The sequence below is a fragment of the Drosophila suzukii genome, chromosome 2L (genome assembly GCF_043229965.1).
Source record: "Drosophila suzukii chromosome 2L, CBGP_Dsuzu_IsoJpt1.0, whole genome shotgun sequence".
Taxonomy (NCBI): domain Eukaryota; kingdom Metazoa; phylum Arthropoda; class Insecta; order Diptera; family Drosophilidae; genus Drosophila; species Drosophila suzukii.
Genome location: NC_092080.1, coordinates 913,274 through 927,047, shown reverse-complemented (window position 1 = coordinate 927,047; position 13,774 = coordinate 913,274). Strand labels below are relative to the sequence as shown.

The window sequence follows — 13,774 nt, the reverse complement described above, 5'->3', positions numbered from 1 at the left end:
AAAATAATGTATAAAATGGGGGTTTGTTTATCTCTTCCAGCTTCTATTGTCACCTCATGTTGTTTGTGCTCTAGTTTCTGTTATTTTTTCCTTCCTTTGTTGACACGTTGATAGTATGTATTCCCAGGAAAAGCCGGCTTAAGCCCCCATTTACATACGATCTGTATGCATATGAGGGGTTTTTGGGGAGGAATGTTTATGGGAGAACCCGCTCATAACCGCAGATTGCCACTTGATTTGTCCTGTGCCTTTTATGCGCCTCAATCGCATTTGTTTTGGCTTTGTCTTGCTTTTCTGTTTTCCATTGTTTTTCACCGATTTCCCTCCAGATCCGGCTTTTCCTTTTGACAGACAGGCAGACAGACAGCCGGAGGAATGCAAAATCAAAACGAATCCTGGCTCTTTGGCCCTCGGCAGCTGTAATCACCGCTGTGAAATGTGTGACATGCGATATCTATTATGCAAATATTGGCAGGCCACAAATCCACAAATCCCCTTGCCCCGATTGCCATGCCCCCCTTGCTAAATAATCCTTGCTTTACAACCTCCTGTTAAATAAAACGTGACTGCACTTTGCTCTAGGTATTATTCCCTTTCAAAATGCTACATATCTAATAACCATTCATTAGGGAATTCAATTTGAAATTCAATATATGTCTTTAAATGTTGTTTGTTTGAATGAAAATCTTTAAACTGTTTATCTTTTCTGTACCTTGGAAATAGTTAATTTATTCGGCTGGTAAGAGACTTGTCCCCTGCTCTTAATCTTTATTTCAAAACTGTTGTTTCTGTTTTTAATGCGCGACAAACTTTTATGATAAGCCCGCCTCGTCATCGTAGGGAATCCCCCAGTTTATCCCCAGTTTCTGTTTTTCTTTCCTGCAGCCATCAGAAATTAGCGTCCATTAATTAGCTGGCTCTGCTGGATTGACGTTAAGTTGCTGCCCCCCAGTTTTTCGTATCCTCTGGCCTTTGCTCTTTGGAACCCCGGATCCCTGGATCCCAGGATCCTGTGGTTGCAACTTCACAGGGGGTCAAAAGGGGGCAGATTTTTGGGTGGTTCCCGGCCCCTGCAGATAATTACCGCAGCATGTCAAAGTTTTGAGCAGCTCATCCTCAGTTCCCCTGCTCATCCAGCTCATCCTCCTCATCCTGCCCACCTCACAGGTAATTTATCTTGGCTCCACTGGCGGCAATGCTTTAATAGATCATTTGCTGCATCATTGCGCATACGCCGTGTGAGCCCCGCCGCCGTTTCCTTTGTCGCTCGGCTACTCCTTTGACTTGGAGCGAGGAGGAGTCCTGCCCGCCGGTTGTCACGTCGCTCTGCTGGATTTGCCTCCATTTTTGCGCACATCCAGATACATCACTGTCTGCGGCGGAATGCGAGTCTCCATTAAATGTGGGCCACCGCCAACGGATGCCAGCGAAGCCACTGAAATTCTGCCACCAGCGAAATTCTCCGCTCGTTTGCGTTTTATTTTTCATTTTTCGCTTGCATTTAGCAGACACCGAAAAACCTCAAAAAGAACACCCTATCTTAAAGCTCGCCTGATAGTTGGCCACCATAATTCTATTATGGCTGTTAAGCAACTTTATTTCACATTGTTTATGCCCGACGCCAGTCATCAAGACAAAACTACAGCAGAACTCCTCTGGCTTCAACTTCAGCTTTTCAGCGCGTTTCATTCAAGCTGCTCCCCCAAACTAGAACTTTTGCAATGACAAATACGACTGAAACGAGTGCACATAAATTTAAATTTCAAGTTTTGCACTTAAAGTAAGCAATCAGGAGTAAGATTACACCAATAAATTGTCCAATTCAGTTTATCAAGGACTTTACTGATGTTAAATATATATTATGCTTTCTGCTTGTGAGAGGTTCTTTCGCTACTAAAGTAAAGGCATATCAAGGATACTATATATTATAACATATTTTTAAAGACAAGGTTTATTCGTATCTTGCAGATATATTGAGTCTCTTAAATCCGTACAAAGACTGAAAGGAAACTTTATACAATAAATTGTTTAGGGACAAATAGTTTGGATAGTTAGGTTATGGAATTTGACCTGTAGTGGGGGTAGACCAAATGTCGGTCGGTCCTTGGATGCCGGCTACCTTATGGCCACTATATCTGTACCCCTTATTTTCCTACTCCTTGGCTTTCGTTTTCATATCTGCTGGCTGCCATTTCGCATTTTCGTTTTCATTTTTCCGCTTTGTAGGTCTCGCTTTCGCATTTGCCCTTGCCCTGTCGCTTCCAGCCCCCTTCTAACCCCTTTTTAACCCCTTTCTAACCCCTCTTGACCCATCACCAGCCCCTGTTGTCCTCCTGTGGATGTCGCGTTGGCTGTCATCATCAAATTACGCCCGACTTTTGTGGCACGGTTTTGTTTTTCGGGCAGCAGTGTATCCATATAAAATTGCCTTTAAGGGAAAGTTTTCCTTACTCTTTGTTTTTAGTACTAACTATTTAATAAAATGTATTACCAATTTCAAGTTCATACAAACCAAAGTGATCGACTTTTAGGCTTGAAATTTTAACTTTAAAACTGGAGTTATTTGATTAGATTCTTAATAAATCCCGAGCCTTGTGAAAAGAGTTGTATTCAAATAGTAGTTTACTGTGGATAAGTCTGAACTTAAAAGCTAATTTGTAAAAAAGATTTATGTTTGAAAGTAATTAGTTTTAATAATAAATTCGTTACAACGTTTAAGAGCTTCTCTAATGAAAATTAATGAAAATTGCTGTTAGCCCCTTAATTTTCTTTCTTCGCTCTTTCTGTTTTTGTTTACTCTGCTGATAAGCCCAGATCGCTCTTTTGGGCTTTTGGCGCTCTTTTATATCACTGCCCCTGGTCGCTCTCACTTTCTCTCTGATAAATCACGTATACGCCGCGTCGATCGCCGTCTGATGGCAGTCGCCAACGAATCGCGCGCGCAAGCAAACCGCCAGCGAATCGCAGCGGAGGAGCATCTCCGCCTGAATGGAATAACGCCTGGATAAACAACCCCTTATCGTAGATCTCGAGATTGGGTAACCAGTGACCAGTCACCAGTGACCTTTGACCAAAATGGCCGCGGCAATGATGAGCGATCGGGAGCGGGAGTCGATCGTCAGCAATTTGACCAAGGATGTGCAGGCCCTCAGGGAAATGGTGCGGAGTCGGGAAAGCGAGCTGGTCAAGCTGCACCGGGAAATCCACAAACTGAAGGTGAGAATGGGAATAGGGATGAGGTGGGGTGGGTTGAAGTCACCAGAAAGGTAAGGGAAAACACGGGGAAAAGCCATCCATCGCTGTCTATCGCATCGCTTTGTTTGCTCTGTTTTTGTTTGCTGCCCCTGGAGGTTCAGATAAGCTCAGGAGCTTCCACACAGACCGCACTATTTTTCGGACTAAATTCGAATTCGCTTTGTGTATCGCAGAGATACAAAGTATCTGCAAATACACACGCCGACAGGGAGACACCGACCCCTCCTCTATCGCAATCACATCGTTATCTGGGCAACAGCAGCAGACTCTGCCCAGATATCAGATACACCCCGTATATTGTCTACCATGCCTACCCCACTGAACCGCAGGGGAGGGGGCCTGAAAGGGGGGCTAACCCATGCCCTTGCTAGATATTCATATCTATCTAATAACCCCCTTCCCACCGCCTAAACCATCCACACATATTTAAACCGTAAGGCAGATTTATTGAGCCAAGTGATTAGCACTTCTTGGCGAGATCTCATCGTCGTGCACAATTTTATAGCCCAAAGAAACGAGTGGAAATTCGAGACTTGCGACTCGCAGATACTCGGTAGCCACTTCTCAAATAATCTGGAAGCCGAAAATCATTTAATTTCCATTATCTCACTAATTGGGGCTGTAAAAAAGCTGAGAACTGTGGCTGCAAAATTGCTAATATTAAATAAATTAGAGGGCGGCTTAAACTGCTTTCATGGTTGAGAAAAGGTTAGATCAGGCAATGGATTTAGCTGAAGATATATTATATTAATAGGTATATATAGGTGAAAAAGAAAGAACTTTTCCATGTTCCAGAAATCCGCTTCTTAAAGCAAATCATGATTATACAAGATTTGAGTATAATTTAAGCAGTGAAAAATGTATGGATCCAAATACTTTCCCTTGTCATAATGAAAATTTTCCTAGCTTAGTGAAATCCCCATCCGCAGAGAATTGTATCTTTAGCGAGATGTAAAGCTCTTCGGCACTTAATTCCACCGCGAGTGTGCGTCGCTAATTGCCGGATCACCTCCAGCTCGAGCATTCCCCTCTGGCTCCCCAGATCTCGCAGATCCCCAGATTACTTTGTGGGTAAACAAAAACACAAAAAGATACATAGATAATATAGTTCCGACCGGGGCAGCACGCGCATCTCGAAAAACAAAAAAAAAACAGAAACAGAATCCGAAATAAAAGAGCGGGGAGCGAGAAAAAAGGAAATGTGAGCTGGCCCAATGAAGAGTGTTTTTGAAATGCTAATTTCTATGCAAATAATTTGGAAAACAAGCAAAAGGTGGTTGGAGGTTGGCGATGGGAGATTGGGCGGGGTGGTAGGGTGGTAACACCTCGCCCTGACATTCGGCTTATCATGTTTACCCTCTGAGCTGGAAGCGGAATTGGGACTGCTGAGCCCGAAACTGGAACTCTATGACTAGGTCTACTTTCTGGCTTTCTGGGGGCGCCTCGGATTCGGATTTACCTTTCGGCTACGACTTTATCTATGCCGTTTTTGGGTCACACCGCCAAGGGGAAAATTTAGCATTCTATTTGCGGTCTGTGATAAGGGAGTCACAAAATACGCACCCAATTGGCAAACACTTGGAAAGAAAAGTTTTTGGAAAACAGAATATCGAATACATCATATGAGTTAGCCAGGATTTATTTTTAAAGTCATACATTTAAAAAATCTATACATTAGTAAGTGCATATTCATAGACATTTATATTTATATTAGTAAATGTGTATGCATTTTGATCATGTAAACCTACCATTTACTAAATTAAAACTTATTGAAGGTACTAGGATTCCATTAATCTATATTTAAATTTCTTTGCTCACGTGCCAAAATCTTTCCATATAAAATGAAAGCTCCCTGTGTATTCCATCCCGGAATTTGTCATCGTGAAGGCACGTGAATGCCATCCCCAGTGGGTCACCTAATTGAGTTGGGCTTGGGTGTCGAGGGAATCACGCGGCCCCCTCAATTGATTGGCTCACAATTGCCGGGGAATTGATTAAGAGACGCTTGACAATTGTTGCTCCTATCTCACCCACATCCCGACTCCCATCTCCCTTCTTTTTTCCAGAGTGTGCTCCAGCAAACCACCAACCACCTGAACGTCACCCGGAGCGAGAAGGCCAAGATGAAGCTCTACTCCTTGCCGGAGCAGTGTGGCGAGCAGGAGGGCAGGGAGCGGGATCCGCATGTGTGCAGCTCCTGTGGCATGGTGCTGCCCTCTAGTCCGGAGTTCGCCCTGGAGGCGCTGTCCCTGGGACCACTGCCCCACTCCGCAGCTCCCTCCACGGCCTCTCCATCGGCTTCTCCCTCTCCATCGACGGAGGAACCCAGACCCAAGGCCATGCCCGCTGCGATCAAAAAACAAGGTGTCTCCGCCGAGAGTTGCGTGCAGTCCATGCAACAGTCCTACAGCATTCCCATCCCCAAATACGACAAGGATTTCAGGTAAATTTCAACAAATTTGGTATATTTTATTAAATTAATAGAATGATACAAACCTTTTTGTAGTTTTAAAAAATATAAGCAGATCTGAAAATTCCTTAAAGGTGTATTACTATTCAGTAGGTGCTTTTTAGGTTCCTGATAACCAAAAATATTATTTTAAGCCCTGTTTTTAAGGTGTTCTAAATTAATTCCAAAATCATGATCTTCCCCAGTGCCAAGCAGCAGATCAAAGACGCCATCATGGACAACGACTTCCTGAAGAACATAGACGCCTCGCAGGTTCGCGAACTGGTGGACTCCATGTACTCCAAAAGCATCGCCGCCGGGGAGTTTGTGATCCGCGAGGGCGAAGTGGGTGCCCATTTGTACGTCTCCGCAGCCGGTGAGTTTGCAGTGATGCAGCAGGGCAAGGTGCTGGACAAGATGGGGCCGGGCAAGGCCTTCGGGGAGCTGGCCATCCTCTACAACTGCACCAGGACGGCCTCCATTCGGGTGCTGAGTGAGGCGGCCAGGGTGTGGGTGCTGGACAGAAGGGTCTTCCAGCAGATCATGATGTGCACGGGTCTTCAGCGCAGGGAAAACAGTGTGAACTTCCTGAGATCCGTGCCCCTGCTGAAGAACCTCAGCGAGGAGCTGCTGGCCAAGATTGCGGATGTCCTGGAGCTGGAGTTCTACGCCGCTGGCACCTACATTATCCGCCAGGGCACCGCCGGCGATAGCTTCTTCCTGATCTCACAGGGCAATGTCCGGGTGACACAGAAACTGACCCCCTCCACCCCAGAGGAAACGGAGCTGCGAACGCTGTCGCGGGGAGATTACTTTGGAGAGCAGGCCCTGATCAACGAGGACAAGCGGACGGCCAACATCATAGCCCTGTCGCCAGGAGTGGAGTGTCTCACCCTGGACAGGGACTCCTTCAAGCGACTGATCGGCGATCTCTGCGAGCTGAAGGAGAAGGACTACGGGGATGAGAGCAGGATGCTGGCCATGAAACAGGCCAGGGAGAGCAGCGAGGAAGAGCCCAAGCCCAAGGAGCAGCTGCAGCAGGAGTTCCCCGACCTTAAGCTCACGGATCTCGAGGTGGTCAGCACTCTGGGCATCGGTGGCTTTGGTCGCGTGGAGCTGGTCAAGGCCCACCATCAGGATCGTGTGGATATCTTCGCCTTAAAGTGCCTCAAGAAACGACACATTGTGGACACCAAGCAGGAAGAGCACATCTTCAGCGAGCGCCACATTATGCTCAGCTCGAGATGTCCCTTCGTGTGTCGATTGTATCGCACTTTCCGAGACGAGAAGTACGTCTATATGCTGCTGGAGGCCTGCATGGGTGGCGAGATCTGGACGATGCTTCGGGATCGGGGATCCTTCGAGGACAACGCGGCACAGTTCATCATTGGGTGTGTTCTGCAGGCATTCGAGTACCTCCACGCCCGTGGGATCATCTATAGAGATCTGAAGCCGGAGAACCTTATGCTGGATGAACGCGGCTACGTGAAAATCGTGGACTTCGGTTTTGCCAAGCAGATCGGGACGAGTGCCAAAACGTGGACCTTCTGCGGCACCCCGGAGTACGTGGCGCCCGAGATCATCCTGAACAAGGGTCACGACCGAGCTGTGGACTATTGGGCGTTGGGTATCCTCATCCATGAGCTGCTTAACGGAACGTAAGTAACATAATGGTTTTATGGTTTTTGAACTCCCCTATTAATGATTGTCTTTATGGAACAGCCCACCATTTAGTGCCCCTGATCCCATGCAGACGTACAACCTCATCTTGAAGGGCATTGACATGATAGCCTTTCCCAAGCACATCTCCCGCTGGGCCGTGCAACTCATCAAACGTCTCTGCCGCGATGTTCCCTCGGAGCGCCTTGGTTACCAGACTGGGGGCATCCAGGATATCAAGAAGCATAAGTGAGTAAAAAACCCAGGGAGCCAGAATAACTTCTTCAATCAAAATATTCTTGATACATGGTTTTTCAAGTTTTCGAACTTATCAATTATCTAACATATACTAAATTGACATTGGGTTCAATCGAAACGAGTATTGTTTCTTATCGGTGTAGCTTCATAATATTTAATTTATTTTTTCTATCTATCAGGTGGTTCCTGGGCTTCGACTGGGACGGCTTGTCCAGTCAGCTGCTGATCCCGCCCTTCGTGCGACCCATTGCCCATCCGACGGACGTGCGCTACTTCGACCGCTTCCCCTGCGACGTAAACGAGCCGCCGGACGAGCTCTCCGGCTGGGATGCGGACTTCTAGCCCATTTCACCCCCTCCCTTGACTTGGTACTTCATCACTCTTTAATTTACTCTAGGATACTTTATTGATTTGCATAGAAACGTAGAAAGAAACAAGGAAAGTCAACTCTTTTACTCTTCCTCATCTTGGTAAAAGTACACGCTGGATTTGGCGGCCAGCAGTCGGCAAATCTGGGTGCAGCGGGCGATCAAGGGTGTGTAGATCTTCTCGGAGCCCGGAGTGGGCTCCGCAGCCAGGTGCAAGCCGGAGGGGATGTTCCGGAAAAACTCCTCGTAGCTGAGCCTCGGCTGCCGGCCCTTGGGCATCTTGCAGGATCGGCAGTTGCAGTTGGACTCGCGGTGCTCGTAGAAGGCGTACCTGGCTCGAAAGGCGCAGCCCAGCAGGCTGACCTCCACTCCTGACCTCTGGTACACAGGGGCATCAAAGATGTCCGCCACGATCTGCTGGACCTGCTGGCTCCTGGAATCTTCGCCCACCACGATCACCTTGGTGTACTTCGACTTGTGGAAGCCCATCTCGCGGGCAATGGCGTAGTGGTGCATGATCTGACCCTCGATCACGGCTCGCACCTCTATCTCCGGGGTGTCAAAGGCTGGAAGACCTTGTAGGCACTCCGCCGACATGAAGTCTATCCCGGCAGCCCAACGCAGAGTGCCCTGGGCAATGGGTATGATCTCTCGGTCCCGGAAGTGCACGGCCACATTGCCATTATTTCCCGGGGGCGTGTCACCCAGCATCTCATAGAAGCGCATCCAACTGCCGTTGGCCACCTCCTCGCAGACGGCTTTCCTGGTAAGGGCTCCATTGTGGAAGCACAGCACCCCCATGTACTCGTCCGTCCTCGTTGGATGGCACATCACATGGCCATCCTCCAGACGCGGAGCCCTCTTCAGGGGCATCACAACCACGTCGCTGGTGTCCAGCGACAGCATGAGGAAGTCCTTCTCCACCAGCAGGCCAGCCAGCTCGGAGGCCTTACTCCCGGCGGAAGCCACAACCATGCAATCCGGTCGGAAGTTCCATCGCCTCACATAGTAATCCGCAATGCGTCCTTGCAGCCGGTTGGAGGGAATGGGTTTCATCAGACGCCTGGCCAAACCCGGAGCACAGGCATCCAGGCACTCGGGCGACCACTTCTTTCGCCGGATATCCATCAGATTCATTCCCGAGCCATCTGTGAAGTCAATGGAGGCCATGCCGCCAATAAGTAGCGAGGCAAGAAAGCTGCTGATCAGGGAGATCCTGGAGGTCCGCTCGTAGTGCTCCGGACACTGGGAGTGTATCTTCCGGATCTGGGGACCCGTGAACCTGGCATACGCCCTGGAGCCCGTTATGCTGGAAAGTTCAGCGGGACCGCCGACTGCATGCTCCATTTCGTGGACCTGCTTGTCCGTAGACGAATCCCGCCACGTTGGCGTCCTGGTCAACTCGAAGGCACTCTCGTTGAGCTGTTCATGGAGCTGCAGGTGGGCATTCAGGTTGCACAGACGCCGCAGGCCCAAGTCCGACCAGAAGACACAGCCGTGCTGCTGCGCCGCTCCGGCAACCGAGGCCACCGAGTGCAGATCCGCGCCCTGCTTCACCAGGCAGTCCATCAGCATGTCCAGCGCCTTCACCCACATCACCGGATTGGCCAGGTACTCGCCCGGCTCACCATCTGGCAAGATGCCATTGACGGTCTTGAACTCGGGCAGGTCGACGTCATAGCGGATCTGGGCCACGTAGGCCACCTTCAGGTTGGAGTCGAGGATCAGGGCGCGGAGGAGCTGGGTGCCCAAGTGGAGGCCCAGGTAGCTGTTGCCACTGTAGTCCTGCTTTCGCCGATGGCACATGTTCCACAGGTGGTTTGATTTTTAAAGGGTAGGTGGAAATTGGTGGGGGATTAGTAAATTTAGTAAGAAATGTTTAAAAGACAGTACAGACTAAGCATCAAAGGCAGATAAAAAGTAATAATCATATAAATGTATATTTTAGCGGTTATAAAATTTGTTTTAATATAATTTTGTAATTTAGAATATTGTTATCTATTGTAAATAAAGGAATTAAACGTCTATATTGCATGGGTTTTAATATGTATAAAAAACTCGGTAACTGTAACGCAAAGAGCTATAGTAAGGATATGCTGCTTTTAAACATTTTATTTGCACTGCTACTTTTAAATACTTTAGCCATTGAAAATGGAACTGAAGTCCTAAAAAATGGAACTGAAGTGTGTACATGTGCAACAAAATCTGAGATAGCTGATTCGCGGTAAATCATTAATATAAATGTACTTGTTTTATAAAATAAATTTATTACTTAGTAATCCATTCAAAGTTTTAATAATAAACTTTCGAGAAATTCTCTTGTCTATTCCTGAACTTCAATAAACCAATAAACGATCAATAAAAGTAAGTAACTCTAGGGCTGCTGTTGGCTGATGCGTCTTTGCTCGGTGATCTTGAACTGCAACAGGACCACGAGGTAGGTGGCCATGAACGAAATGTTGGTCGTGATGAGCTCCCTGTTGATGTTCGCATACCCGTCCAGGTTCATGATGGGAGGGTTCTTGTTGATGGCCACCAAGAGCATCTCCACCTCCTTCTGGGTGGCTGCATCCACGGCGGTCAGGTTGATGTTGAGCAGCTTCGTCTGGAAGTCGAGTCCAACCTTCCTAGAGGCGTAGTGAGCCTCGTTACAGATGATATAGAGCAGGCCCATGCAGTAGAACACGATGACGAAGAGGCCAACCTGGAATCGATATTTAAGAATTTTATAGTAGTGTGCTATATACTAATTTATTTCTGATATATTCCGACTTATATCTGACCTCCTTGTAGGTTGCTCCGTGGTCGATGATCTCGCTGATGCTGCCATAGGTTGCGATGATCGTCGTGAAAAAGATCACCAGGCAGTACATCCCATACATATTGGAGTACGCCCGTCCCAGCTGCTGCATCATGTGGCTCAGATCCACCCACAGGTGGCGGTACTCAGTCAGTTTCTGGGCGGGCTTTTCTCCCCTTATTGTTGTCTGCATTTTTAACAATGTGGACATTGTTTATACTTTTTAAATTATTTCAATTTTACCTGCAGGGCATCGGAAAGGGCGCGACTGGCTGTACCAAAGGCATTGCAATTGATGTACCTAAGGGATTTAAAAAAAGATATGTGTAAATACACTGATGAAAAATAAATGTAAATATACATTTGATAATCACAGAATTCAATTAAGTTTGTGTATTTTCTTTCCATTTTTCATCAGTGAATAGTGACTTTTCAGTTATTCCTACACTCACCACAGGCTGCAGAAGCAGTTCAACATGGCGATGATGGGATAGTAGGCGAATGTGTACCAAAGCCTGAAGTCCGGCTGCAGGAAGTACTGCGACAGGTTGATGGCGATGCTCAGGAGCCAGGAGAAGACGCACAGCGACCAGGTGAGTGGGTAGAGATTCGGAAAGACGATCGGCGAACCGGTGGTCTTGAAGAACTTGTACTGATAATTGGTCCACATGTTCTTGAAGATGGCCACCTGGGGGCCGTGGCGCCAGCTGGCCACCGGGAGCAGAAAGTTGGTGAAGAGCAGGCTGATGAAGATCACATTGTAGATGGCCTCGTCGAAGCGCTTGTCCGGGCTGGTGACGAACTTCTTCACCCGCTCGCGGAGGACCAGCACCACGATGGTCGTCTGGCAGCTGTAGATGAAGATGGCCCACATGACCTGCTTGGAGCCCCAGGAGTAGCCCGTGCGGGGAAGGTTCTTCTCGGGCGGATTGCGGTGGATGGGCATCACGCCCATTATCTGGAAGAGCACCAGGAGGCTTTTGGTGGTCTGGTAAAAGGAATCGTGCTTGTCCAGCTCCAGGGGATCGTCCACGGTCTCCTGCTTGCGCACATACACCTCCTCCATGGCATCGCCGCGGGCCATCAGCTTCAGCTTCTCCCGGTAGCGCACCTCGTCCTCGAGGAACTGACGCTGGTTGGGATTCAGCATGGGCACCACCTTCGAAGGCGGCGTCAGGCCGCGACTCACTGCCCAAAACGACATACTTGTATTGCGATCGGAGAAAGTCCTGCCCGCTCTCTAAGCCCGACCTTTTATAGTCCCCAACAGCAGGCCTTGCTATTGACTTTCGATTGAAAGACAAACAATGAAAGGGACACGCCCGCCGGCTGCGCCCTTTTGCTTGTCCTCCATTAAATATGCTCAAGTCCGGGACATGAGCACGAGCCTAGTTGGGTATAAGCTTTCCTGCAGTTAGAGAAAACAGTGTGACTGGTGATTCATTTTGACATAAGTTTAAGTTATAGGGATTTTAACAATGAGAAGGTGAAATGGTGTTGAGTAATACCTAAATATGGTACACAGCTGCTGACGTTCCTGATATGACCTTGAGTGCTATTACAGTATCCCATATCCTAGGCATTTGGTTTTTACCTAGAACTATAACTAGTTTTATAGGGTTGATTAAAGAATGGTCCCCTCAGTGGGTACTTATAATACCCAATTGGTTCTAGCCAATACTTATCATCTAGGTGTATGGCGATGTCATCATACAGAATATGGAATCTAGAATGCAGTTTCTCTCCACGTAATACCTTATTTAGGTATTAGGAAATGAAAAATTGTAAGACATTATCGGCCACAAGTATTCCGTCAATTTAAAATACTGTGGTACTTTCTCTCTGTGTTCCTTTGTTGTGGTCATTCTGCTGACTCCGACCAACGGGTGACCCCGTCAGCACTGGAGGAGGAGGAGGTCCCTTGGCCAGCTGAGGGCGACCGAACGGAGAAGGTACATAAAATGCGCTTAATTTGCCGGAAATGAAAGTTTAACGATGTGTAAATGCTTACGAATGCCGATAGAGGCTCGCACTAATGACCAATAAAAATGTGCCACCAACGGGTCGGAGTCCCCAACTCCACCAACGTCTTCGTCCCGGTTCTGGACCCAATCCTTGTCCCTTTTCCCATCCCCTGGGCCCTGCATCCCGTGTGTGTGGGTCTGACTTTTGATCTATTTCTGCCTCAGATACCAAAAGGCCCGGCTTCAATGGCTCTTAAGGCGCTTAAAGTCAGTCGAGAGTGCAGAGGAAATCCATGGCAATGACAGCCGTTCTGGCCCCGATGTCCAGATAATACCAAATCCTCTCGAGCAATTCCTCGCTCCTCTGGGATAAGCCAAGTGGGGTCTGTGAATCTTCCCCCTAGAGAATGTTTGGAATTCGTGAGCCACATTTAAAGAGTTTTCACGGCTTTTCGGGCTTCCAGAAGCCAACTGTTGCCAGTTCGCCCTCCTCCCCTTTTTTGGCCGGAGTTTGCCCTTTTTTGGCACCAACACTCATTTTCATTGCACATAGTTTGGCAAACTCAGCTCGTTTAATGCGAAAACTTTCAAGACAAACGACAAGCGAGACTGCATAAATAAAGTGTTTAGCTGGTTTTTTATGCCCATGACATAATTGCAGCCAAGTAAAATAGTGGGGAGGGCAGCTGCACATTTAAAAAGCGCTGGCGCAGCTCCATCCTTTGCGGCGGCTTAAAGAACTGCAGTGCATCCATGGATTTGAGGGCTTTTGTTGCTGCCACGTCCTTTTTGCCGGGACGTGCCTCCTCCAAGTGTCACAGGAACCGAGCGAAGCTCCCATGGCTGCCGGCTGTCACCCACAACCACCGGGCGGCCTTGGCGAACAAGTTACATTTCGATTTCCGAATCCCTCGGCTGGCATTCCCCGTTTTGCTCCTCCACCGCCTTAGCGCGCCATCCATCAAGGAGATGCACTGGAAAAACTCCTCAAATTTATTTCAACATTTAAATTAACGAAACC

At 48.0% G+C, this 13,774-nt stretch overlaps 3 protein-coding genes across 3 annotated transcripts; 1 reads left to right on the top strand and 2 right to left on the bottom strand.

Annotated features, from left to right (window-relative positions):
- The first annotated feature begins 2,914 nt into the window (after window positions 1-2,914).
- Pkg21D (Protein kinase, cGMP-dependent at 21D) lies at window positions 2,915-8,068 on the top strand. The gene is made up of 5 exons (XM_017090030.4): window positions 2,915-3,216; window positions 5,322-5,698; window positions 5,911-7,362; window positions 7,427-7,612; window positions 7,801-8,068. Exons 1-5 carry the CDS (start codon window positions 3,076-3,078, stop codon window positions 7,961-7,963), a joined length of 2,319 nt encoding a protein of 772 aa, XP_016945519.2. The 5' UTR covers window positions 2,915-3,075; the 3' UTR covers window positions 7,964-8,068.
- Window positions 8,004-9,795, bottom strand: LOC108021349 (xylulose kinase). The gene has a single exon (XM_017090032.4). The coding sequence runs from the start codon at window positions 9,793-9,795 to the stop codon at window positions 8,074-8,076; it is 1,722 nt and encodes a 573-aa protein (XP_016945521.1). The 3' UTR covers window positions 8,004-8,073.
- Window positions 9,796-9,908: 113 nt separating this feature from the next.
- On the bottom strand, window positions 9,909-12,032 carry Gr21a (Gustatory receptor 21a). The gene is made up of 4 exons (XM_017090033.4): window positions 11,242-12,032; window positions 11,033-11,090; window positions 10,773-10,976; window positions 9,909-10,693 (listed from the first exon to the last, which is right to left on the bottom strand). Exons 1-4 carry the CDS (start codon window positions 11,991-11,993, stop codon window positions 10,364-10,366), a joined length of 1,344 nt encoding a protein of 447 aa, XP_016945522.1. The 5' UTR covers window positions 11,994-12,032; the 3' UTR covers window positions 9,909-10,363.
- Window positions 12,033-13,774: the final 1,742 nt, after the last annotated feature.

Bases quoted from the DNA above. Each gene is read 5' to 3' on its own strand.
- Pkg21D (XM_017090030.4), top strand. From the start codon at position 3,076: ATGGCCGCGGCAATGATGAGCGATCGGGAGCGGGAGTCGATCGTCAGC. The intron at 3,217-5,321 runs GTGAGAATGGGA...TCTTTTTTCCAG, and splicing joins GGGAAATCCACAAACTGAAG to AGTGTGCTCCAGCAAACCAC. The intron at 7,363-7,426 runs GTAAGTAACATA...TTTATGGAACAG, and splicing joins CATGAGCTGCTTAACGGAAC to CCCACCATTTAGTGCCCCTG.
- LOC108021349 (XM_017090032.4), bottom strand. From the start codon at position 9,795: ATGTGCCATCGGCGAAAGCAGGACTACAGTGGCAACAGCTACCTGGGC.
- Gr21a (XM_017090033.4), bottom strand. From the start codon at position 11,993: ATGTCGTTTTGGGCAGTGAGTCGCGGCCTGACGCCGCCTTCGAAGGTG. The intron at 10,977-11,032 runs GTAAAATTGAAA...TTAAAAATGCAG, and splicing joins CCCTTTCCGATGCCCTGCAG to ACAACAATAAGGGGAGAAAA. The intron at 10,694-10,772 runs GTCAGATATAAG...TATCGATTCCAG, and splicing joins ACGGAGCAACCTACAAGGAG to GTTGGCCTCTTCGTCATCGT.